General features: G+C 44.6%; 1 protein-coding gene across 3 annotated transcripts in view; it reads left to right on the top strand.

Moving 5' to 3' along the window:
• The window catches only part of LRRC2 (leucine rich repeat containing 2), a 91,844-nt gene that overhangs the window by 12,244 nt on the left and 54,010 nt on the right, over positions 1 to 25,590 (top strand). For all 3 annotated transcript variants that reach the window (XM_015428979.1, XM_015428980.1, XM_015428981.1), the window contains 3 exons: positions 587 to 732; positions 19,339 to 19,546; positions 23,148 to 23,304. In XM_015428979.1, coding sequence (XP_015284465.1) covers positions 608 to 732; positions 19,339 to 19,546; positions 23,148 to 23,304 — 490 coding nt within the window. In that variant the 5' untranslated portion in view covers positions 587 to 607. The remainder of the gene's footprint in view (positions 1 to 586; positions 733 to 19,338; positions 19,547 to 23,147; positions 23,305 to 25,590) is intronic.

Here is a 25,590-nt window from a genome sequence, read left to right as displayed (position 1 = left end):
TATGAAGACCTATCCAGGCCTGGATTCGGGTTTTCTTTTTTGGGGGGTGGGGGGTGCCCTAGGAAAACTATGATCTTGGCACCCATCTAGTTCAGCATGCCATTTTCTGCATTGGCTAACTAGATTTGTTTGAGAAATCATCAAACATTGCACAAAGGGTACGGCTGCCCCCACTATAAACCCCAAGGAAGTGGCATTCCAACATATACATATAGAGGTTACATTCCAAAATTGACCACCCCCTCTTTCTTCATTCTACTATCTAAACCCACCTAAAATTCTAAAAAACTCAGTCCTAGTAACTATCAAAACACGTTTTACTTGAGCAACATACTTTTCAGTGAAGAAAAAATGTTAACTAATGTATGACATGGAAGATAATGCTTCAAAGGTCAGATCTTGGTTTCCAGAGTATAAAAGAGAATAATGGAAAGGGCAGGGGCTCCGTTAGGGAGGACTGGCCAGTGACCTATTTTCAGAGGCTTTGGGACCCACAGATTGGGAAACACTGCTCCCCTAGCAGAAATTTAATTGTTAAAGTGCTATAAAATCTGATAAATCTGTCTTAATAAAATTGCTGTTGCAGGCAATCCTTAATGTCAGTGGTATGGGGCATCAGGTGATAATATTTGACTTTTCTACCGTAAGAAGTATGTGGGAGATTCGGGTTAAGAAGCACAAAGAACGGCAAAAAAAGGAGAAGGAAAGACTGACCCAAAGCGCACTAGAAAAGTAAGAAAACATTTCTTTCTTTTTAATGTATTTGAATTATAAATGAAACAATTGATTACTCATAGATGTCATAATTGTTTCAATATTTTTTATTTGAAGAGAATTTACACCATTGTACTGTGTATTTTAATGCTTTGCTAATTTAACCCACTAGAAGCACAATACCTGTTTACTACATTATCCATAAACTTAGCTCCTTCAGAGCACCATCTTAAAATGCTTTCAGTTTTTAGCTCACATCGTTAAATTTTGGGATAATTGTGGTGCATAAACAATTGGGAGCAACTGTGAAAAGTCACTGTTTATTGGGGAAAACCTTTACCAGATCCTATAGTTATCGGAACAGAAGAGGAACTCAGCTGAATTTTATCAAAGATTCATTATTGAGTCCTGTTTGAGGAGTGGCTAGCCAGGTGCTTCCATGAAGCCCACAAGTTGGGCTTCCATATAGCAACATTAGGTTACATCCAAAGTTTCTGTTCAACTAACAGTGCAGACTTCCTATGGCAAAAAGAGCCCTCCATCAATCGAACATGTTGCTTCTTCAAGAACAAAGATCCTTGCACCAGTGTTGGAAGAAGGCTCCAACATTAGTAGAGCGGAAACATAGAACTCTCATGAGGTCTTCCCACCAGACATCATAGACCTGCTCAGGGTCTTCAATGTAGCTTTGTCATATGAAGAAGAGTGGAATTTATACCCTGTCCTTCACAGAGTGGCTTACAATCTCCCTTCCTCTCCCCACAACAGAGGTATGTGGGGATGAGAGAGCTCTGAGAGAACTGCTCTTGAGAGAACAGCTCTGAGAGAACTGCGACTGACCCAAGGTCACCCAGCTGGCTGCATGTGAAGGAGTGGGGAATCCAACCCGGTTCTCCAGATTAGAGTCTGCTGCTCTCAACCACTATACCAAACTATGCTCTCCAGTGGTGCCCCCCCAATGGTGTTCCAAAAAACACAGTATTATAAGAAATTTGTATACATTAAAACATTCTGCATTTTAAAAACCACTATCGTTCTCTCAGTACCATTGATCAAAAGTTTTTTTCCTGCTAAAGATAGAAAATGTTTCAGCTACACATCCAGTCTCCTCAAATTGTAATGCTGATGTTACTATTGTGAAAGGCAACTCATATAAAAGAGTGGGTTTGCCACTTGAGATTGTTCTGCAGTGATAAGCCCCAGAAGAAATGGCTCTGTGAGGTTGATTTTGACATTGTTTTCATATACTTCTAAATTTCTTGTACACTCATGGAAGTTAACATATCATGGCATTGTTACTGACATATGAATTACTAAATCATTTCTGATCAATGGATGCCTGTCAAAATATCGCCTGTTTTACTTCCATTCTTCAGTGAGCCTATGTCTGGAAGTTGTGTGTGTAAAAAAAAGAAAAGAAAATAAGATGAATAGTATGAATTAATTGCTGATCAATGTCTGGATCCTGTCAAAAGATGCATGCTGGCCTTATCTGAAAGCAGTTCATCTAAAGTTACAAATCACTGATTGAATTTAAAGTATGGCCTGTGGAGGTGGGGGAGAGTGAAAGCAGAATTACCGTTTTCACTGAGTTTTCCCTTCTGGGTCAAAAAGGACGTTTTTAACTATTCTCTCCCTTTGTACTGAAAAAGAAAAAATATGATCAGTACTTTGTGTCAGTCTCTGTGACGTAATTCATTAGGTATGTAAACACAGCCATAAAGTATGCCTCAGAGATTTGTTTCTTCTGTGCCCACATAACTTATATTAAATTTGTTCCCTCAGACATCTGTCTTCCAGTTAATATTCTCATGCTACATCACATTTCCCCCTAGGCGGCTTCATTGTACTCAGACTCAGTACTGCTGCAGATATTTGACTGCCTGGGCTCAAGACAAGCAGTCATTTCTTACTTTTTTCATAGGTTTCTCTGAACTAACACAGCATTCTTTCCATCTCCTTCCATGCCAACTTGTACACATGTGTTTAAACAGCATAATTACAGTACAGATTTTCTGAAGCATGTAACATGCTTAACCAATGGTAAGGGCTTGAGGGACATGAACTAACACAGATAGTTATTTCTAATTTCTTCTTATCTGTTTACATGAGACATAAAAAAGCCCTGCAGCCATAACATTAGAGGTACAAGGCAACCTACTAGCAAGGGGGCAAGATCAAGAGCATTGGTCTGGCTGTAACTGTTCATGCTGGTCTACGTATGTTTGCTCCAGTGTGGGAGCAAATGGTCATATGTAGGCTGCATCCCCATGGTCAGGCAAGTTCAGAAAGCAGTGATCCCGATCATGTGGACAGAGCTTACGTACTTTGGTGCTGTGTCTTTGAGAGGAACAGGCATAGGTGGGGGCACGGACCGCACACTTGGTCACAGGCAGAAGGGCAGAAAGTTAAGCCGGTTCCCCCCACCTCCACCACCACTATGTGCATTGACTTTGTATACATGGAAACGTTGCTGCATTTTCAAAATGATAATATTGCACTGAAGGAAAAGCCCAGGCTTCATAGTATAGAAAGTGCTGCATGTGAACAGCTAAAACATTTTATATGTATTTATTTAAAACATTTATCAGCCACCTTCCTCCTTGTGGGACTCAAGGTACCTTACAGTATAGATAAAATATTATAAAAACTCAGTAAAAACAATTATAAAACACATGAAGGTCAGATGGAAGCATGCTTATATTTTTCCAAGTGCCAAATGGACATTACAAAACATATGTGTTTATACTGTAGTGAAGATGTTTTAGATATATTAATGAAATAACTAATACAATAATTGAGCAAGGGTGCTGTCGTCATTTGTGGTGTCACGGTGTCCCTCCCTTTTTCTTTTCTTTTGTTGTTGTTGTTGAACATGCTCTGTATCAATATACTGCTAGAAGAGAGGTTAGGCATACATGTCACCATATGTCCTTGTGAAAAAATATGGAAAAATTCCTTTCATTGAAAGGTTCATCCTACTACTTGGATATCTGAGGGCTGCAAACTGATTTTAAAAAAGTTTTCCTATCAAGAAACGGTAGGCAAATGGAGAGGAGTCAGTTGTTTGCCCACGTAGTCAGTTGCTTTCAAGCAGCTGTATTTAATGTTTAGTCACTGAAGTCTGTAGCAGGCTGACAGTAATGAAGCGGACCAGTGGGGCCACTCTGTAACAGTCCCCCCAGAATCACAAGTGATAAAAAATGCCCCAAGACCCCATGAAGAGAGATCTATTGCTAGGATGTGAGTGTATAAAAAGAAATGTGAACATTTGTTGACACAAGGGATAAAAATTTCTCATTACTGAGATGGGGGAAAGAGGGCACAATCTGAGGTTGTCCCACAGCCATGGTCTAGTTGGCAGGAAGTGGGAGGGACCAACTGAAGAGCTGGACACATTACACCCATGACTTAAATCTGTTTGCTATAAAAAGATCCAGGTAAAAGTGGTTGCAAAACAACCAGGGAAAAAAAACCTGAGGAAAAATTGAGGTGAAAATGAAGAGCTCAAGAAAACGTGCAGAAAACAAGGGTAATCCAAAGCAGTATGGGGCCAGAAGTGACATAATAACACCACACAGACAACTCCATAATATCAGCAAGATTTCAATTTACAGGTAATTGGGAAAAGTTTTGTGGGTTTTTTTTTTAAAAAAGTTCAACAGTGAATCAGCTTTCCTTACCTCCCTGGAACTGAATTCTGAAAGATGGGAGCTGTTAAACTACAAAAGCTTCAGGAGTTAGCTATCTTTGTGCTTGCTTTGTGGATGGGGATACTACCAATAGAGCCTGTTGACTGCATTGAATTGTTGTGTGTACTCACTTGTAAGATGAGAGCTGATCCTTCACTTCACAAACCACTTCACAAGCCACTTGCAAAAGGTTGGTAACCAACCTGTTTATGGTTGGAAGATACATGTGCAGTAGACATGTGTCAGTGTGAAGATAGTTCACTTCTATGTGAGCCAAAATCCATACTGAAATATCTTGAATATAAGGAAGTTACCAAGTTGGTAAGCAGTGTGTCAGTGTGAAGATGGCTCATTTTCTTTTTTGAGTCCAAATCCATACAGAAATAGCCTGAACACAAGGAAGCTAGCTACTGCCTCTCACTAGTATGTAAGATAATTAGACAATGAGAGAAGTGGCCCTGGATCCCTTGAGAAATTCCAAATATGGCACAAGAGGGGACGCTTCCAGGTGATAGGGTGGAATCAGCCTTGGCCTGATCAGAAAAGTGGGGCTTCCATGGACAATTCAAGTAATTTAAATTGAATCATAGGAACAGTGAGTTCATGGTGGTAAATCCTTTCTTTGGGAATGGCTAATGGAACATTGTGCTAGTGGCTAAAGGTAGACTGACTAATTGTTGGGAATTGAGTAATGATGTGATGGCCAGACACTGGCAAGGAGAGGCTTCTTTCTGGGATACCTATTTTAATTAGAATGTTTGGGTTAGTTGCAATACTAATAGTTATGCAGGCTTTCTGCCTTTTGTCTTGATGGATGGCCAGCAAGATCCTGACACCAATATAAGAGTTAAATAGCTCCAATGTTTTAAAATGTTTTTCATGAAGAAGATGCATCATCAATTCCATATTCACTTTGGCTACCATTTTCTGTAATCTTTAGACGCTACAATATTTTTTTTGAAATAGGATGACCAGAACTATACAAAATATTCCGAAGTATTCCAGATATATACAAATATGTTTTGATGCTCACTGTTTTTATTTTCAATCTCTTTCCTCATAATCCCTAACATGGATTTTTCCTGCTGTTGCACACTGAGCTGATATTGTTATTGAATTATCCAGTTTGACTGCAAGATCTTTCCTGGATATTTACAGCTAGTTCAATTCACATCAGAGTATGTATGAAATTGTGTTGTTTTGTCCCATTGTGAATTGTTTTATATTTTCTTATATTGAGCCTCGATTTCATTGCCAGTTCATCCAGTTTGGAGAAACCATTGTGGAGCTCTCTGAAGTGTGCTTAGATTTTCACCATTGTAAAATCTTTGGTGACCTTCAGATGCTTGTCTGTCTTCAAGGCAGGTCTGGCCTACATAGCTATTTAAAAGGGTAGTGGCTAGCCTACCTATTTATTATTATCTTGGGGTCTATTTTAACTTTTTGTTTGTGCCAGGTTCTTAGTATTTAACCTTTGTCTCATGTTAGGTTAACAAAAATATAATAATATATTAAGGGAATTTAATGTTTGTTTAATTTTATTTTAATCAAAAGATTGCATTCACACACACATGCACTATTAAATAGAGTACAGGGGTTTTGTCTCTGAGAATGGCCAGATCTGAGGATATCTAAGTTCAGTGACTGGAGCTGTGAGCAGACAAGACAGATCTTTCTACAAACCTGAAAAACACCCAGGTTTGTGGGAGGTTTAAAAGACTCAAAATGATGAAAGGTTTTAAGAAACAGATGCCTTCAGTTGCTGTTGCTAGACAATCACAGCATGCCATGCTTGGTTTATTTGAGTAAAAGGCAGGGGGGAGAGGGCAGGGTCCTTTCCAGGGCTTTTTTTTGGTCTTTGAGAGATGACTCATTAGAAACAGGTCCGGCAGCAACCACCTAACTTGCATAACTCAACTAGGCTTGGCTGCTTGCTAATGTTCAACAGCAGCTATTCTATGAATGCCAATGTGGTGTAGTGGTTAGCGCTTCAGAGTAGGGTATGGGAGACCCAGGTCTCCCATCTTGCTGTGGAAGCTCAATGTGTGATCTTGGGCAAGCCAGTCACATTCTTTCCACCTAACCTACCTCATATGGTTGTTGTGTGGATAAAAAGGAGCAGAGGAGAATAATGTAAGCTGCTTTGGTTCCTACTGTGGAAAAAGGTTGGGTATATATGAAGTAAATAAATAATAAATATAGCTGAAGAAGAGAAGATCCTGGGCGATCCAGGAGCGGGCAGAGTGGCAGCCATATTGGGACGGCAGTCCTCGGGGAGCTTCTGAGTTCCTGGCGGGAGCGACGATGATGGTGGTCCCGCAGGCAGCAGTGGGTGAGCCTGGGAAGGGTTCCCCCCCCCTTGGAGTTCCCTCGACCCGCCCTGGAGGCCCCCCGGCCAGTCTGATGCCAAGAAAACAAGCCCATATCATCTTGGGCGACAGAGCCGGGGCGTTTACGAATGCCTGGCGGGGGCGGTGGTCCCGTGGACGGTGACAGGGGCGGCCGTCCCGTGGACGGCGACGGGTTAGCCTGGGAAGGGTCCCCCCCTTGGAGTCCCCCCAACCAGCCTGCCGGTGGGACAGTGAGGTTACATCATCCTTGGCAACAAAGCTGGCGGCGAGCCCTGGGTGGCTGAAACCCCGAGGGCCATAGAAGAACACAGGCTGGGGTGGTGCTGCTGTGGCGAAACCGACCAGGAGGAGCAGAGATGGCTGGTAGGACTTGGACCCCGGCCCAGAGTCATTCGGACTGGGAGGGCGCGAGCGATTGTGGAGTGGAGCTTGCAGCCGGAGAGATCATGGACAGCTGGGCAGCCGGAGAGATTGTGGATAGCACGGTGCCCCTAGTGGCTACTGCAGAGAAGGCTGCCAGGATTTTTCTGTCACCCCCTAGCAGGTGGGGAATTAGAACTGCAGCCCTAGGGGACTGGTACAAGTGCTGATACTAGGGAGTTGATTAGAGGAGTTTTGTCTACTAATAGTATTTTGTATGTGTTTTACATTGCTAGTTAGTTTAGTTTAAGCTACCCCTGTTAGAGATTAGGTTTGGTAGTTGTTGGGGTAGCATTGTGGAAGATTTTTTAGTGCAATCATTAGGGGTTTTGTAGCAGAGTAGGCAGGTTATGTTAGCTATCAGCATTGGTGTATAAATTGTTGTTCAGCCCTCGAGGGCTAGCATTAGCTGGCCACCAGTGGTTTGATGTGTCTATGTAGACCGGCTGTGGCAGCAATGCCTGGACAGCAAATTCTGGTGCTCTTGGGGTGGGGAAGGTTTAGTGGTGGGTCTAGGCAGAGTATTAAGGGAAGGTCGCAGAGAAATAGAATGGCTTGGCGCCCTTCCATCCTATGGCCCATCCCAAGGGTTGTCGGCAGTGGGGCCAGGATTGAAAACCCCTCTCCGGCATTGGTGGTGTGGAACACCAGGTTTATTAACAATAAAACCACAGTCCTTCGGGACTTTGTGCTGGAACAATGGCCTGACCTGGCGTGTGTGACTGAGACCTGGGTGTGGGATGGTGAGACTGTGGCTCTCTCCCAGCTTGCCCTACCAGGTTTCTCAGTCCTCCACCAATCTCGGACTAGGGGGTGGGGGGAGGAGTTGCTATCTTCATTCGGGAGGCTTACTCCTTCAGGGCGCTCCCTCCTCTGGAGATTGCGGGCTTGGAGTATGTTGGCCTGATGCTGGAGGCTTTGGAGAGTTTGGCGATTTGGTTGGTGTACCAACCGCCTAACGCACCGGCCAGTAGCCTGCCGTCCCTGCTGGAGGCCATATCAGGCTGGGTGTTGGAGCACCCTAGACCGAAAATCTTGGGTGATTTCAATGTCCATACCGATGACGCGGTTTCCAGCCAGGCTACGGACCTAGTGTTGTCCATGGCACATGCCGGTCACACGCTCAATTTGATCTTCGTGGCTGGGGTGATGGTGGACTGGATTACTGCAGTAGCAGTGACATGGTCAGACCACTATGCCCTGAAGGCCCGTCTGAATGTTCCACCCCGACCCTGTTTAGGCAGCGAGCAGATTTTAGCTCGCCCGCGGAGCCTAATGGACCCTATGCGGCTTCAGATGGCCCTGCGGGATCCGAGGCCCCCTGGCGGCTCATTGGATGAGCTTGTGGAAGACTGGCATGGCCGACTCTCCGCAGCCATCGACGATATCGCTCGCAGGCGCCCTCTCCGCACTCGCGTTAGGCGAGCACCCTGGTATACCCAGGAGCTGTGGCAGCTGAAGCAGGAGTTGAGACGGCTAGAGAGACAGTGGTGTTGTGCTCGTGACGAGACATCAAGAGCATCTTATAGGATGTTTATGAGTTCCTATAAGATGGCAGTCAAGGCCACAAAGAGAGAATTCTGTGTGACTACAATTGCATCTGCAAGCTCACGCCTGGCCCAAGTGTTTAGAGCGATTCGGTCTTTAACAGTTCTACCACAGGGCAGGCAAAACGTTAGGGAATTGGATATTGGCTGTGAGGCATTTGCGAGCTATTTCGCAGATAAAGTCTTGGTGCTCTGATGCAACCTCCCTGCCACAGTTGAAACAGTAAGTGAACTTGAGGCCCCTGCACATCCTCAATTCCAGGTTTAGAGTGTTTCAGCCTACTCAGCCTGGAGGAAGTCAACAGACGGCTCGTATCTGTATGCCCAACTACATGCAGCCTTGATCCGTGCCCCTTCTGGCTCATTAAAATGGGCCACGAGGGGTTTCGAGGTGCTCTAAGGGAGATTATCAACAAGTCCCTCTCTGAGGGGTGGTTCCCGGGGGCACTCAAGGAAGCTATGGTCCGCCCGCTCTGGAAAAAACCATCTCTGGACCCGAATTGGCCAACTATCAGCCTGTGTCCAATTTTCCCTATTTGGGCAAACTTTTTGAGAAGGTGGTGGCGTTACAGCTACAGGGCTTTCTGGATGATGCTTCTATCCTAGATCCTTTCCAGTCCAGTTTCTGCTCGGGACATGGGACGGAGACAGTGCTGGTCGCTCTTGCTGATGACCTCAGAAGGCATCTGGACCGAGGTGGCGTGGCGGCACTGTTATTGTTAGATCTGTCAGCTGCATTCAACATGGTCGACCACCAGTTGCTGACCTTGCCAATGTGGGGATTCAGGGGCTCACCTTTCAATGGCTTGCCTCTTTTCTCCAAGGTCAGGGACAAAGGGTAGCGATAAGGGAACAGCAGTCCCGGAGACATCCTCTAGAATGTGGGGTGCCTCAGGGAGCAGTGCTGTCCCCGATGTTGTTTAACATCTATATGCACCCCCTTGCCCAGATTGCCCAGAGGTATGGGCTTGGGTGCCATCAGTATGCCGATGACACCCAGCTCTATCTGATGCTTCGCAGCCAGTTGAACTCCAGCCCAGAAGATCTTCACTGGGCGTTGCAAGCTGTGGCTGGTTGGCTCAGACTGAGTCGGCTGAAACTAAACCCAGCGAAAGCGGAGGTCCTAAGCCTGAGTCGAGTCGGTTTGGGGTTGGGGCTCCCTCTCCTGACCGTCGATGGGGTGCCTTTGGTGCCAGCATTGGAGGTTAGGAGTTTGGGAGTGCTCCTGGACTCCTCGCTAACCACGGAGGCCCAGGTGGCAGCCACTGCCAAGTCGGCCTTCTACCATCTTTGGCTGGCTCGGCAGTTGGTTCCCTTCCTTGATCGCGATGACCTGGCCACAATGATCTGTGTGATGGTTACCTTGAGGTTAGACTACTGTAACACTCTCTACATGGGGCTGCCTTTGTCACAAATCCAGAAGCTGCAGGTAGTGCAGAATGCTGCAGGCAGGAGTGGGCAGTGACATCCCCAGTGTGATGACATCAGGTGGAAGTGACATCATTGTGTTGGTGATGCTCTGCTTTTTGGTCAAACTCTATGGTTAAAATTGAGTTTTTCCCCAAAAGTGGAGAGTTGCCTTCAACGTCACCAACATGATGATGTCACTTCTGTGTGATGTCATCATGTCGGGAACATTGTTGTGCGACATTGCTGTTCAGGAGTGGGCAGAAGCACCGAAAATTGGGGGATCTCCCATCTGGATTGGAGGCCTGGGAACCCTACCCTGAGGGTTCCTTACCGTGCAAATAGGCCTGGCCCAGTGGCCGGCACTGCAAAACAGGGCCATGGTTTTCCTAGGTAGAGGCTGCTGTGTGTGGGGGGGGAAGCTGAAGACAGGGGGGCAGATAAATGTGGATTGGCTGTTGGGTGGGAAGGACAAAAGGGAGCAGGAAAAGGGGAGAGGCAATGGGGCTTTCAGGAAAGGGAACGAGAAAATCATGGGGGAGGAGAAATGAGATGCTTCCCTCAAGTAGCAGGTGATGAGGCCTGGCCAGGGAATGGGCAGGCTCTGGGGCACAGGAAGGCTCCCCTGTAACAGACAGTTTCCAGTTCTGTCCTCCAGGAGCCTCAGCCCAGTCACTTTGAAATGGTGGACTGGAATGTAGAAAAGGTGAGGAGAAGGGGAGTTGGTAGTTTAACTGTTGGCCAACTGTTGGGGGTTGTTGGATTTTGGTGGGAGAAGGGTTAGGAGGTCCAAGGGTGTAGACTTTCCAATTTCCCGGGGGGGGCTGGGGCTCGACCAGAGGCATTGCTTTGCTAGGAGCAAGGGTGGCTCCCGGGGGAGGCTGAGTACCTTCCTGAAAATTTCGGCGGGGGCTCACGCCCCGCCGCCCCCACGAAGATTACGCCTATGAGGAGGTCTGCTGATCAGGCAGTGAGTCCATTAGGAACTATAGGTATCTTGAAGACAGGTTGGCCCTGTCAAAACAGCTAAAAGTTAAAAGCTTTCTGTTACATTTTCTCAGGCCCCGGCTGTCCAGTAACTTTGTTACTGTAATACTGAGAGGGCTGGAGAAAGGAAAACGAAGGAACAACCAAGCTGCTTATACCACCAAAATAAACCCATTTCTTAGGGAGATGTCTAACTCCTGCCATGCCCATGGCCCTGCCCCCTCCCACACTGATGCAGGGGGTTGTGCTGGTAGAGTTCTGGCACAGGGCCCTGGCATCGCTACACTGGCATATTCCTGGGTTGTGCTGGCATATCCTTGAGCTATGCAAGCGCAGCAGATGGTCAGCTCCCTGAGTGCATCCAAGGGCTGCACTGTAAATGATTTTGTCTGCATAAAGAGACAGCATGTCTATTCAGGGCTCAATCATAAAGCATCACATTCTTACATTTGAACCATTCTAGTGTGTGTAGTCCAGTGTGCTTATAACAGGTGGGGTTTCATGGCTTTTGACCTTGCTCTCCTCATCCCAAATGGCTGAGCCAGTGGGATATTTCCATTTTAATGCCCATATAAATCCAACCATTGGATAGGACTTGTTTGTACAAACAGTTGCCAATCCAATTAGAGATATTCAGGCAGTTCTTCTTCCATATGTGTAATAGCCTCTAGCCAGATTGGCACAAATGTTACATTGTTACTTGACTATGGTATAAACATAACATGCCCTGTAAGTGCTGAAGCGATCATTAAGAGACAGCAATAGTTTAATTTATTAATACTGACTAACTAGAGTGTAGCAATGAACCTTGGCTTGGACATTGTGGTTCTATACACTGATTTGCTTTCACTTGTAGCATACGAATTAGCCATCCATCTCCAGAGTTAATCAGGCACATCAATATTCCTATCACAAGCTTTGGGTTTTCCCTGCTTGGATGAAGATTAGAATAATGTATTGAATAAAATGGCAAGAAATTGATTTGGATGCTACTTTTCTAGGCTGGGAAGGCTATATTGATTTGTTTGGTTAATGATGATGTCCCAGTGGTTGCAGACGATTAGACTATCTGATCTTAAGTACGTAATACCTTTATTCAGAGCTAAATTGGACTTTCTGGATCAGATGCCTCTCTATTGTATCCATCTATATATCTAACAGCCAAGTTGCCCCCTCCGTGCGGATATCTAAATCTGCACATCGGGGGCACTTGGGGGGCAGGGAGATTTTCCTGCACACTTGGGGCAGTCCCCAGGTGTGCAGAAAAATCTAAAAAGTTTTAAAAACTGTATGGGGGATAAAATCCTCCCCGAAAAGTAAGAGCATTCCCTGTGCATGCGCAGAGAATGCTCTGGGAACGCTGTCGCAGGCCGGCAGCTTGGAGGCGCTCAGGCCTCGCCACCGGTGCTGGGGGGAATTGGAGGGGGAGATCGGTGGGCCCGGCAGTTGGGAGATGCTCAGGCCTCGCCGCCAGTGCCCGTGGGGGGGATCAGCGCGGGGAGAATTGGCGGGCCCGGTGGCTGGGGGGCACTCAGGTTTCGCCGCCGGTGCCCGCAGGGGGGGGGGGGAAATCGGGGGTTTTTTTTGGAGGCACTCAGGCCTTGCTGCCGGTGCCCGGGGGGGGGGAATCAGCGGGCTGGAGGGGGGGAGAAGGCTTACCTGCAGACTGGGAGCCTTTAGGAATACCCCCCCCCCCCCACGAGTATTGCGGGTCCCGCTTCTTGTACTGCTATACTGGCTAAGCCCAGGCTAGCACCAGTAGTACTGATTTCTGTGTAACTAGGGGACCATCAGGCTTCCATTTGCATTTTTGTGACATACTGAGATATGTGAGTGTTCAGGAACTTGGCTTTCTCCAGATTGGGAAAGCGAGTGTCCAGCAAGGATGATTTTCAAAAATTCCTGAAGGGTTCCCAGATTGGCAGCCTAGGGACCAAAATAGGTGTGTATGGGAGAAGCAATAGTGGTTGCATATGTACATGGAAAGCAAGTGGGGTAGCATTGTGGTGGTTTTTTTGAATGTGGAAAGCAGCTCTGTAGTAGCACAGCACTGCTACAGAGCATTATTAGTTCATAATATAGAATAGCCAGTGTTCACACTGGTCTTTTCCTTGGCTTTCTAACAAAGGTTCTATTAAAATGGTACCACAAAGAAGTTGTATGTTTTAAAATATGATGAGAATAACAATGATAATTGGTAGTTAGTGGAATTCTTAAAAACAGCAACAACAAAACTTTGCAAATCTTTCCATGCAGAAAAATCCAACAATCAAAGGATCTGCATTTTTAGTGAATTCTACAAACTTTTTTTTTTAAAAAAAAATAGAGACAAGATCTCAAGATGCTATCTCAAGATTACTGTAATGCTCTCTACATGGGGCTGCCCTTGTCCCAAATCCGGAAGCTGTAGCTGGTGCAGAATGCTGCGGCCAGGCTGTTGATGGGCCTCCCGCGTTGGGAGCACATCCAGCCTGCGCTTAGGCTGCTGCACTGGCTGCCAATTGCTTACCGGATTTGCTTCAAGGTGCTGGTGTTTACCTTTAAAGCCCTATATGGCCAGGGTCTGGCTTACCTGAGGGACCGCCTTTCCCCATTTGTGCCCCAGAGAGCACTACGGTCTGGGTCCCAACAACATCTATCTATCCTGGGCCCCAAGGAGACGCGACTTGCCGCTACCAGGGCCAGAATGTTTTTGGTGGCGGCTCCTTACTGTTGGAATGAGCTCCTGGTCGAGATCAGGGCCCTGCGGGACCTCTCACAGTTCCGCAGGCCTGCAAGACAGAGCTCTTCCGCCAGGCTTTCAAATAGGAGCTGCCATCACAGTTACCATCAATCCGGAATATCGGACTGGCCCGCTCTGAGCCTCACCGGCGAACATCTGGACCATGGGACTGATTTTAAGATCTGAAGACAGAAGGAATGCAGATACAACACCATTCATCTTAAGGTTACTCTGCTGTAGCAAGCACTTAATTGTTAAGATTGTTTTTTAAGGGAGAAAGAAAGAAAGAAAGAAAGAAAGAAAGAAAGAAAGAAAGAAAGAAAGAAAGAAAGAAAGAAAGAAAGAAAGAAAGAAAGAGAACCACACTCTACAGAAACTAAGAGTGATAGACATTTGGAAAGATGGCTTTCTGTATGGTGGCCATTAGGTTCTGATTACCCACCCTCCCAAAAATACTCGGATGACTTTCTGGAGATAAAACAGTCCAAGGAGGGCTAACATGCCCCCACATTGGCTTGTTTTCTTCCAGATTTTATTGGGTGGTCGTGGGGGTGGTGTATTCATACTGTTCTATTTGGAGAGGTCTTTAGAATTGTTGCTATTTTTTAAGGTTTTCAGTTAAAATGGACTGAGTCCTAATGTATGCTTTTAATTGTTGTTTGCTTTTATTGATTTTATTATTTAATTAGGTTTATCTATGTATCAACAAATATTGTTGTTTTTTTCTTTTCAACTGCTATTTGTTTTTTTTATTCAATGGTTTAATTAGGTTTATCTATGTAAAAGTTGATTCTTTTCTTGTAAGTCTCCCTGAGTACTGTTTAAGTAGAAGGGCAGGACATACATTATTATAAATAAACTAGGAGTAAGGCTCGTTGTGGGAAGAAATACAATGAGCTCCAGAAGGAAGCTCCAGGTGAGTGTCCCAGCTGTGGCTGGTGGGGCGGCAGAGGGAAGGGGAAAATAGAGGGAGGCAAGCCATGTTTCTTTCCTTCTGCTTAGTTATAAGGTAGGGCTGTCTCAAGTCATTTTGCTGCCCCAAGTGGGTAGTATAGGAGGACAGCCTTATGGTAACAGGTATGGTTCCCTCCACCCCTGACTTATATTGATTTGGGGTTATGCAGTGACAGCTAAGGTAGAAAAGCACCTCCTCCTATGCCATGTCTTCTGGGTTCCAAAGGTCTGGAAAACGGTTCCATAGCCAGTTACAGGGTTGCAAACTCTGGGTTGGGAAATACCTGTAGATTTGAGGGATAGAACCTGGGGAGGGCAGGGTTTGGGGTGCGGAGGGACCTCAGCAGGGTATAATTCCATAGAGTCCATTGCCCAAAGCAGCCGTTTTCTCCAGGAGAACTGATCTTGGAGATCTCCAGGTGCTGCCTGGAGGTTGGCAATACTAAGGGGAGGGCCAGACCTGGAGATTTGAGGGGTAGAGCCTGGAAAGGGCAGGGTTTGGGGTGCAGAGGGACCTCAGCAGGGTATAATTCCATAGAGTCCATTGCCCAAAGCATCCATTTTCTCCAGGAGAACTGATCTTGGAAATCTCCAGGTGCTGCCTGAAAATCTTTTGCAAGCAGAAAAGGAAGCTAGGATACAAGACACTTCTTTAGCACTGCTGAAATTTGATTTTCATGAAATGTTAATATTTTTGACTGAATACTGATACAAATTTAAATCTGTAATGCCATTACTAGAATCTCTGAGTTAATTAAATTTGCTTTTGCCTGCCTTCTTTATGTGCGTCTGCACTGCACTGTGGTTTTGTATCTGCAACTCTCACTTCAGTTTTCTGTCAGTTGTTATAATTTGTCCCTTTTGTTGTTAAAGAGGACAGAAACAATGATGAAAAAAGGGCCCAGGGATAAAAAGTTATAGAATACAGCAGGTAGGAATTTGGGGCAGTAAAAGGTTACCTAACCCTGCCCCTTTGTCTATCAGCTCTCCCTCTTCCATTCCTTTTCAAACCATCTGGGCAAAAACTGCTTGCACATTTTCCATTATTTCCTCCTCAACAACAACAAAGTGGAGACTTTTTTAAAAAATGAAAAAGGGAGCATATAGGGTTGGCAGACATGGCCTGACAACCAGTGGGAGACTTGAGGAGGGTGGGGATGGGCATGAACGGGCTGATGAACTAAAGTTTATTACAAATTTTGGGTGGTTTGTGGTTGGTGGACTGAAGTACTGCCACAAACTTTCATGAATTTTGATGCAGTTCATGGTGGTTTGTGAAGAGTAGAAAGCAGGGTTTCCCTGGTGTGGGAAGGACTTCCAGTGGGGGAAAATAGCGGGCTTTCTCTTCTACCCCTTCCTCATTTAAATCTACTTGGAAAAATGTATTTGAGCACCCAATGATACAATGCATTGTTTTCATGTCCACCCTGCCCCAGCCATGAGTACACATAAGATTCCCCAGAGGGAGAAAATAGTGGCTCCTTGTGGGCTGCTTCAGGTTGCGAAAGTGGTGTGTGTGGGAGAGCTTAAGCCCTCTCCCCACATGCTGTTGTTTTGATCCAAATTAGGCTCCCGTGCATAAATTGATAGGTCCCCCGGCAACCAGCAGATCTTACCGGGAGGAGGGCTTGCTGGCAACATGTTGCTGCCAGCATAATGACATCACTGGTGATGTGCTAACATCACTTCCTGTGTTCCAAGAAGTGATGTCAGCACATCATTGGGGACGTTTTGGCATTTGGGCAAAGCTCTATGGTTTAACCAGAAGGGGTGTCACACGTTTTTCAAGCTGCAGAGGAAAAAGAGCTCATGTATGGAGATTGGCTGTTATGGTTGCATGCTGACTTACTTAGAAAATACCAGACATTTATATGCCCGGTATTTTCTCAGTTGATTTGTTGGACAGAAAGGGCAAATACAGGACTGTCTAGTTCAAAACTGGAACATGTCAACCCTACCTATGGACCAGGCAACTACATTCCAACACTTGTTCCGACGGTCTTTAGGAGGTAGATTCTTTTCCTGAGGGTTGTATAATAGTAAGCCAGGAGTTCAAGCCAAACTACTGTTCTTTAATTAACTTATGACCTTGTCTAAATCCAAGCTGTTTTTATTTGTGTCCTTCCAAATGCAATTTATTTCTTTTAATTTTGTTAGATTTTATATGGAATTCCTCCCCGTATTTCAATAGATTTTGTGGTTGTGTTTTTTTTAGTTTCTCTTCATTTTGCCTCTTGTCCTCTCTTTCTCCTCAGAAACAAATAACTTTTATAAGGGAGCTTGCTTATTGAAGGCTCACAGAGAAGACACATGCCTAACTCTCCTGAGTCTATTTTTATTCTGGGATATTAGTCTGACATTTTGTACCTTTTCACGGTAATGTCTGGATGACCTCTCAAAATCGCCGTTGTCTTGCTCATGTGAATTCCCTGTAGCTCTGGTGATCTTTACTGGTTCACATTAGTAACTTCATTTGCAAAGTCACTTTCAGTAAGGAATACCACACTGAGAGCCTTAAAGTTCTTTCATTTATACTCAGTGTCAAACACTGTGCTAGGAAGAACATCTGGCTAGCATTCTCTTCTAATCCTCTGCTGTAATTGCCCAGACACACAGGCCCTTTCTGCACTAACAGCTCACTGTAGCTTACTCCGGAGAATCAGAGCAGTTGAGCTTCTAAGGTTAACTTCGTATTTTGTGTCCCTGCCCTCTGCACTATTCTTTTTTTCTCCAGTTTCTGCATCTATAATCAAACCCCACATATTTTGCTTAATTGTGGTTAATGTCACTTGTGACCTCTGGAGGGGGCATCCAATTTCCACCAACTTGATCAAGTGTGTGAGCAAGAGATGGGGCACACTGCACCCTCCCCTTTCTCTCCTCTCCCCCCCGCTCTCCCACCCCCTTTGGCTAGCTGCTGCACTACTCCAGGCATGCACGGCCCATAGAGGGATGCAAGCTCAGTGGCTGGCTGGCTGGTCTGTTGGGAGGGGTGGCATCCCAAGGGTTTTAATTTTATTTAAAAAATAAATAAACGGGCCTTCAATTCTCTCCCATTGTTTCCAATGGGCAATCCTATCATTTCTTTTAACACATCCCCCTCCACATTGCGTGGAGATTGGCTTTGGGGGAGGGGGGAAAGATCCCTCCCTAGGGTCCAATGTGCAGAGGAGGTGGGGCGAAGTATGTCAAACAGCCCCCCTGCAAGACAGAAGCATCAAACTCGCAGAGGACCTCCCTGGGCTGCCCTTCTGTTTGCCCTCCAAGTTGTGTGCAGATTGGCTTTGGGGAAAGGGGGAAAGATCTCTAGGGCCCAATGGGCAAAGGGGGGGGAGGAGTGTGTCAAATGCACCCCCTGCAAACTAGAGGCATCAAACTCATAGCAGACCCCCCCCCAGCTGCTCCACTACCTGCCCTCCATGTTGTATGCAGATTGGCTTTGGGGAAGGGGGAAAAGATCCCTCCCTAGGGTCTGATGTGCAAAGGGGGGGGGAGGAGTGTGTCAAATGCCCCCCCCCCATGTAATTAGAAGCATCAAACTCTTGGAGGACCTCCCTGGGCTGCCCCTCTGCCTGCCCTCCCAAGTTGTGTGCAGATTGGCTTTGGGGAAAGGGAAAAGATCCCTAGGGTCCAATGTGCATATTGGGGGGGGGGGAGAAGCCTAGCCTTTTGTTTCCCTCTGCCATCAGCCAAGAGGGAGCAAAGTGGGAGAAATCAAACTTGGGGGAGATGTGACAAAAGAAAGGATGGGTGGAAAAAGGGGTGGAAACGGCCAGAGACATGGGCGGTGTCACACAGTCTGAGGTAAGATACCTCTGACTCAGAAGCGGATCAGTCTTTAAATTTGCAGCAAAAACACTTTTAGGCACCCCGGGGCTACACCATACTCACCCCGAAGTCACCATAAAAGTATGCAGAAGCTCCAAAAAGATTCAACACACACAGAAAGTGAAAGCACAATGCAATGCAGAGGTTAATTAACGGCTCTGGAAGAACAGCGGGGAAACAGGTGGGTGCAGAAAAGCCCACAAACACAGAGGCTTACTTTGCTAAGGCAGCATCCTTTGAAAAGCAAGGGGTGGCTCTCCTTGTTGTAGTTTCAACCTGCCATTCCATGCAAATCTCAAGTGCCTAAGTGTCTCTCAGATGGCATCTGAAGGAGCCGTTTGCTCCCTCCCCATCAGCAACTCATTTCATGAGTAAGCACCCTGCCTTTATATGGTCAGCTGGGATGCTCAGTCACAGATAATTCTTTAATTCTTTTGCTGAAAGAGCAACAGAAAACAATTCCAGGAAAAGGAGAAAAACCCCCAGAAAAGGATAGCTTATTTCTCCTTCCCTTTGAAAGAAGCTGGATAATACAAACATAATTATGCAACATAGGCTGAATCTGCACCTGCTGTGTAAAGCACTCTCGGTCTGTTGTGGCACCGTTGTACATTGTGCAAGCTCTTTGGGATACTGAATGAATCCTTCATTCAAACATCCCTTTGTTACAATTCTTTAAAAGAGTGAGAGAAATGCTTTCATTTGTACTATTTCAGGATAAGGCAAGAATGGGACGTTATGCAAGAGTGCAGAAGAAAAGGCATTCCGCAAGCTGCATATCTGAAGAATGGGTTCATAGATACTAACAGCATTTTGGATAAGCTTGAACAGAACTCACTGCTCTTTAAGAAGATTGCCTTATTGAATAAAACAGAGAAAGAAAGAAACAAGTTTATTTTTCAACTTTCAGGGGAGGACTGGATGGTAAGTTCACCACAAGTATAACATTGGGATGTGTGGAATACTTGGGTAGTGCGATTCTGTCATTTAGTTGCACTGAAAAGCACAAGCTGCGGACTGATGTTTTGACTGATTTGGTTTTCTGTATCTTATTTCTTCTGATGGTGAAATGACCTGAGCTGTCACACTCCCCTTGGTGGATTAATGTTTTCTTCTATCCAACAGATTCCACCCTCTGCTGTTCATCATGAGGATGAAGCTCAGGGAATTTCCAGTAATCTTTTCCGCATAACCTCTAGTATCCTGGCAGCTTCTGTAATGTGGCTCCTTCCCAAGTCACTCACTACTTCCGGGTCACATGTAATGAGTCTATGTCGTGGCTTATTTCCACATCAAAAACCTGAGATTTTTTCGTTGCCGCTGCAGCTGCTGATTAAGCACGGTGGCAGGAGGGCTTCCTCATGGCAGGTTACTTGTATTTTCCCTCCCCAAGGCCCCCAGTATTGTCATTCCACCCTGCATCATTGGTGTGTGTGTTTAAAACTGGAAGTTGCTAAATCACTTGATCATTATAACATATCTGTCTGCTAGGTCCTCTGAATTCCTAGCTTGTTTTTTAAAATCTCTATCTCTTTTTGTTGCTGAGAATGTGTCTTATATATAATATAATACACACACACATCTTATTCTTCACAATGAAAGAGGCTATTGACTTTTCAAAAAAAATGAAAAAAATGGAAGGTGGGAATTCAGAGGAGCTAGGGATGGATCGCTGTAACATGAGACCAATATAATGCTTTTGCAATAACAATTTTTTTAAAAGCTTAAAAGCTTCCTGATGGTCATGGCAAAGGTCTAGGGCAGGGAAAATGGCACCCGATCTAGCGCCACGAACACTTCAATGTTTTGAATGACCCGTGAGTTTAAGGACGATCAGTTAATGGGATGGGAGCTGGAGGGAGGATGGGTCTTTTGACATGCAATATAGTCCCTCCAGTGAGCATGATCTCAATGGCAAGGGGGATGGCCGGGACTTGTTTAGTCCAGCCCTGCAAGCGTGGGTCAGAATAGAAAACAAAAGAAGAATTTGGTCATGCTGGGGCTGTCCTGTTGGTCGGAATTATGGCTACGTGTCCCTCATGTGGTGCTTTGAACGTTTGATTCTGCGCACGCGCGGATCTACAAGGACATGCAATCACGCCTATGAGCATGTGCAAAAAGTTTTTTAAACCCCCCCCCCACTGCGCACGCCTTTCTCAGTGGACACCATCTAGACAATCCACAGCAGAAGCAGCGTGTGCGGTAAGGCGATTCCCCCGGGGGATGTCTGGTTGTGTAAGGACGGATTAAAAAGATCGGGATCAAATTTGAGCTGGCATAATGGCGGGATTAGCTTCCCATCTGAACGCACCCTCCTTCTCTACCATTATTGAAATATTTGAAAACATACTACTTCTCTCATGCTTCTGATTCCTAATTGCTTCCCCTCTTTTATGTATCCCTTCCTTTACTATGTTGTTCTTTTTAATTGTTACATAGCATATAGGGATTTACTGTTTTAATACTTTATATAGCACCCAGCTATTAAGAACAATACATATTGTAAGTAATAATATTTAAGTTCAAATAATACATGTAATGCTGGGTGGTTGCTTCTTTTATGGTAAAGAATCAACCTATTGTAAATTTGTAGACAGAATATCTTCCCTGTATACCTTAGAAATGTGGAGTTCCCTATTGTCTTGCTGTTAAAGATGAAGACTGGAATATTCTAGTGCTATCTTTTGAAGCAATTTATCCACTTCCTGCTGGCTTCTGTACTGTGGCTGAAGGTTACTGAAGATCATGAGGGAATCAGAGAGCAAAGGCAAAATGAAGCCTGTGTAAATTTTAGTTCCTCTCATAAACTGGTTTGTAAAGCAAACACTAATATTGCATATCATCTTGTGTTTCAGGCAGAGTATAGCCATATATGCATAGGACTAAGCACAAGCCTGAAAAGTCATTTATAATATCTTTTCTAGTGCTCTTTAACATGATTTTTTCTTTTTATTCCTTTTTAAATTTATTTTTCTACCATCAGTTTTGTGTTAGCATTTTTTAGAAATAGCATGCTAGTTTTTGTTTTATACTAAGTCATTTCAGTTCTGTTTGTTAATGTAGGTTAGAGGGGGGAAAGCATAGTGTCATGTTTTTGAGAATCTCAGCAAAAGGTGGAGAGGTACCAAGTTCTAGGGAAGCATCACAAAGTGTGTAAAAGGTCAGAGCTGTGTACCTGTTTGCACCATTCTTGTTTTTTGAAAAATCTTATGAATAAGTCTAATAATTACTATTAATTTTTAAAAATTGTTCATTGAAATTGCTAGTTCCAACCACCTGAAATAATATTAGAGAGGCAAAACTCATTCAATAAAATCTTATAAGTATAACTTCTTATGATGTGTTATGAGAATTCAGTGAAAGAAAAAGTCACTGTTACTTTTCAATAAAAGCAAGTTTTTTAGTTGTGTAGAATTCCAGACCCCAGCTGTCATGCACCAGGGTCCAGTTTGGCTGAAGCACCTTCCGTTTGCCTCAGACAACTCTGCCATTCCAGTGGCAGGGGTTGCACTTTACCTTATTTCATCACCTCTAGCTCTACTCTTTTCTGAGCCAGGAGCCAGAGCTGGTCTGTCCTCACTGGCCTCCTCTCTCAAGTCTTTTAAAAGCCCCACCTAGGCCTGGGGCATGCTCATTGGCCTTCCTCTACCCAGAAGCCCTATGGGGTGTGGCCAAGCCTCTGAGGGACCAATAGTGCCTTCTGAGCAAAGGGTGGAGCTTCCCAAAAGTCAAAGGGCCAGCTATCAATGCTGTTAAAAGTCCAGCCACCACTGATCATCTGTCTGGTTTGAGGATCTTTACAAGGTACATCTGTGATACCTCTGGGCCTGGTAGGTGCCAGGCTTGACAATGTGGGGGCTAAGAAGGAGGAAGTCCTGGTATTGTATTTTTTCTATCATGGGAGCACAGCCTTACAAGCAGGTTAACATGAAATTGACACAGAAATGTCATCTCATACTGAGATTTATTATTTAAAAATTCCTGTGGTATAATGTTCTATTGTTTGCCCTCCAGGGTTCCTGGTTGGCCAGTGTGTGAAACAGGATGCTGGTCTAGATGGACCACTAGCCTGATCCAGCAAGCTCTGCTTATGTTCTTATAAGCTTGCATGTTTTGTGTAAACAGTACACGTTTCTTGGTCATTATGAATAGTGTACTGTGAGTAAACTGCTTCATTTCTCCTAGAAAAACAGGAAAACAGTGATCAGGCAAGAACTGTGTATTTTGAAGGAAAGAGTGGTGATCTATTGAGAAAGGCATAAGTCATAACTAATTCGTTATTGATAAATTTACGGGCAAGTTAGAAAAATGGTTCTTAGGGCTGTGGAATGCTGTTATAGAGGACTTTAAAAAAAACCATCAGTTCCCCCCCTTTCCCCCCCCCCCCCCGAAAATGTGATTGGAACTTAATAGGATTTTAAAATTTATCTTCACTGCATTTGGCTTGTCCAAAAATATTGAAAAAAATTGTTTGGCAATGTTTCGAAATCAAGGCCTTATTGTGTGAAATGTTATATTTTCTTAGGAGTTTCCAGATTCATTGAAGGAACAGACGCATCTGAAAGAATGGCATGTAAACAATACCAAGATCACAACCATTCCAGCTTACATTGCCCTATTTCAGGAGCTGAGGATACTACAGTTATCCAGTAACAAGATTACAGATCTGCCTGTTGAAATAGGTAGTTTTTCCACAGATGTAAACAATAACACATTATCATGTTTGTTTATGCTTTACCCTGTCTTTCCACACAAGGTTCCCAAGGTGGCTTTGTCAAAATGTATGTGTGTGTGTATGTGTGGCAATTCATGAACATTTTGTTCATTTTTACTGCGTCCATATATGGTTGTTAATTACACAATAGAAATAATTTGCAACGGGATAGTCTTGTCTGCACATGAAAATTAAGAGGTGAATGACTGCTGTAGCTCAATGATAGTGATGTATGGAGGTTGTGAGGAGATAGGTATCTGATCACCAGTGTTCCCTCTAAGCCGAGTTAGCATGAGCTAGCTCACAGTTTTTTACCTCCGGCTCACACATTTTTGTCTTAGCTCAGGAAGGATGGCTCCAGAGCAAACTAATTTATGCAGTAGCCAAATCGCTCACTCACAGCTTTAATGCCAGTAGCTCACAAAGTAGAATTTTTGCTCACAGGACTCCACAATTTAGAGGAAGCATTGCTGATCACGAGTAAATATTCAGAGGAACAGGAAATGCATCCCCATTGGCAAGGTCCATACCATCTTATCCCATGTAATTGCCTATTTGGATCAGAATATGCATAGAAATGCACAGATTATAGGCACATCCCATTGATAATAATGCAATGTAAGTGGATGACATCTACATTGGCTTCTGAATATAGATGTCATCTATCTGCAAGATCATTTCTTTACTAGAATGTAAATTCATATATGCATCTGAATGCCTATCCCAAAACATGCTTTGCTTCAGTTATCCATGGCAATGGTTGGATCGGGGTGAGAGTTCCCCCCCCCCTTTATGCTATTGTTCCCAGGGGACAATATTATTTGCCACAATGTGGAAACTTGTGGGAGCCCATCAGAACACATGGTTTTCCCAATAGGTCAGCTACTTCCTCCTGGGGCCATTTCAGTTTGAGAAAATGGCACAGGGAAAGGCTTAAGCCATCTCCCCATGTTCACTGTTGTCCTGACCTGAATTGGCCATCATAAGTTTTGAGAACTCACAGCACATGTCTGATCACCAGGGATCAAGAGAGGAGGCAAAGAAATCATAACATATAGTTAGGCCCTTGGTGACACTGTCAACACTATAGTGTAGCCCATCCTGCTGCTGCTGCATCATCATTTTCATTATATGATCCCTCATTGACACCAAAGCAGGAACAAATGGTCATTTCGTGGAAGCAGTGGCTGGGAATAGTGTGGGAAACCCACAAAAGAATAGAAGTAGAATTTTTTAATTAACATTGTCATGCTCCCAAGACAGAACAAGAAAAAAACAAATGTATTAGTAACCTAATAAATATCTAAATTTGTTCCCTTCCTCTGCCCCTACATTTGTCAGACGGATGTATGCATGAAAACATGTCCCATGCCTTAAAACTTTGCAGACTTGGGAATAAGCCCCATTGAACACAATAGGACTGACTTCTGAATAGAGGTGCTCAGGATTGTGCCGTCAGTGGGCATCTAAGCCACACTCTGTTTTGTCTCACTGCACCTTCATTACCACAGTTTAGTATGACAAGGAAAACTTTAGGAATGCATTCCTGTCCCATCTTTAAGCACTTCCACGCTCTTTTTGAGCAGTCACTTCCCCACTTGCTGAAAATACACAAAAAGAAAAGGACATCAGTTTTAAGATAGTTGGAAAAGACTTCTAGGGGTGTGTCTGGTTTCAAGATGTCACCATTCTAACTAATCAGAAAAGTAAACAATTGCTTCCTGCCTCACTTATGCAGGGCTGGTTTTTCCCGAACTTTGATGTGCTTGAAGAAATGCTAATGAATGCCCTTAACCCAGTTGTGTATATCTTCATGCTTTCTAATTCATCTGGAAAACTTTGGGAAGCTTACTAAATATATCCAGTAGACAAATATTGTCTTGTGTCAGTGGAAGCTTGTTGTGCCAGAAGAAAGTGCCATAGTTTCAGTTAAACTGAAGCAGAGTTAATCTAATCTAAGTCAGTTGAAGTCAGAGGACTAGGGTCCAAACTACACACTATGCATACCATTTGCTTGTTTCAATTTGCAGGCATCTGGCAGCTGCTAATTCCCCACGGGAGCGCAATGCAGAAGTGCTGCAGGGACCCAATTCAGATTGAGATCATGGTGCCGAGGAGTGGAAGGGCTCCTGTCTTCCCTCCCATGCTGTTTCCTACCTGAAATGGCCCTGGGGTGTTGTTTGCCCATTATGGGCTGCATGTGCAAACCACTTAGTTCATGTGCTACTCCCAGATGATGGAAATAATGCCCCCA

The sequence above is a fragment of the Gekko japonicus genome, unplaced genomic scaffold (genome assembly GCF_001447785.1).
Source record: "Gekko japonicus isolate JY-2015 unplaced genomic scaffold, Gekko_japonicus_V1.1 scaffold1121, whole genome shotgun sequence".
Lineage (NCBI taxonomy): Eukaryota > Metazoa > Chordata > Lepidosauria > Squamata > Gekkonidae > Gekko > Gekko japonicus.
The sequence above is the reverse complement of the archived record's forward strand: the minus strand, read 5'-3'. Positions and strand labels throughout refer to the sequence as shown.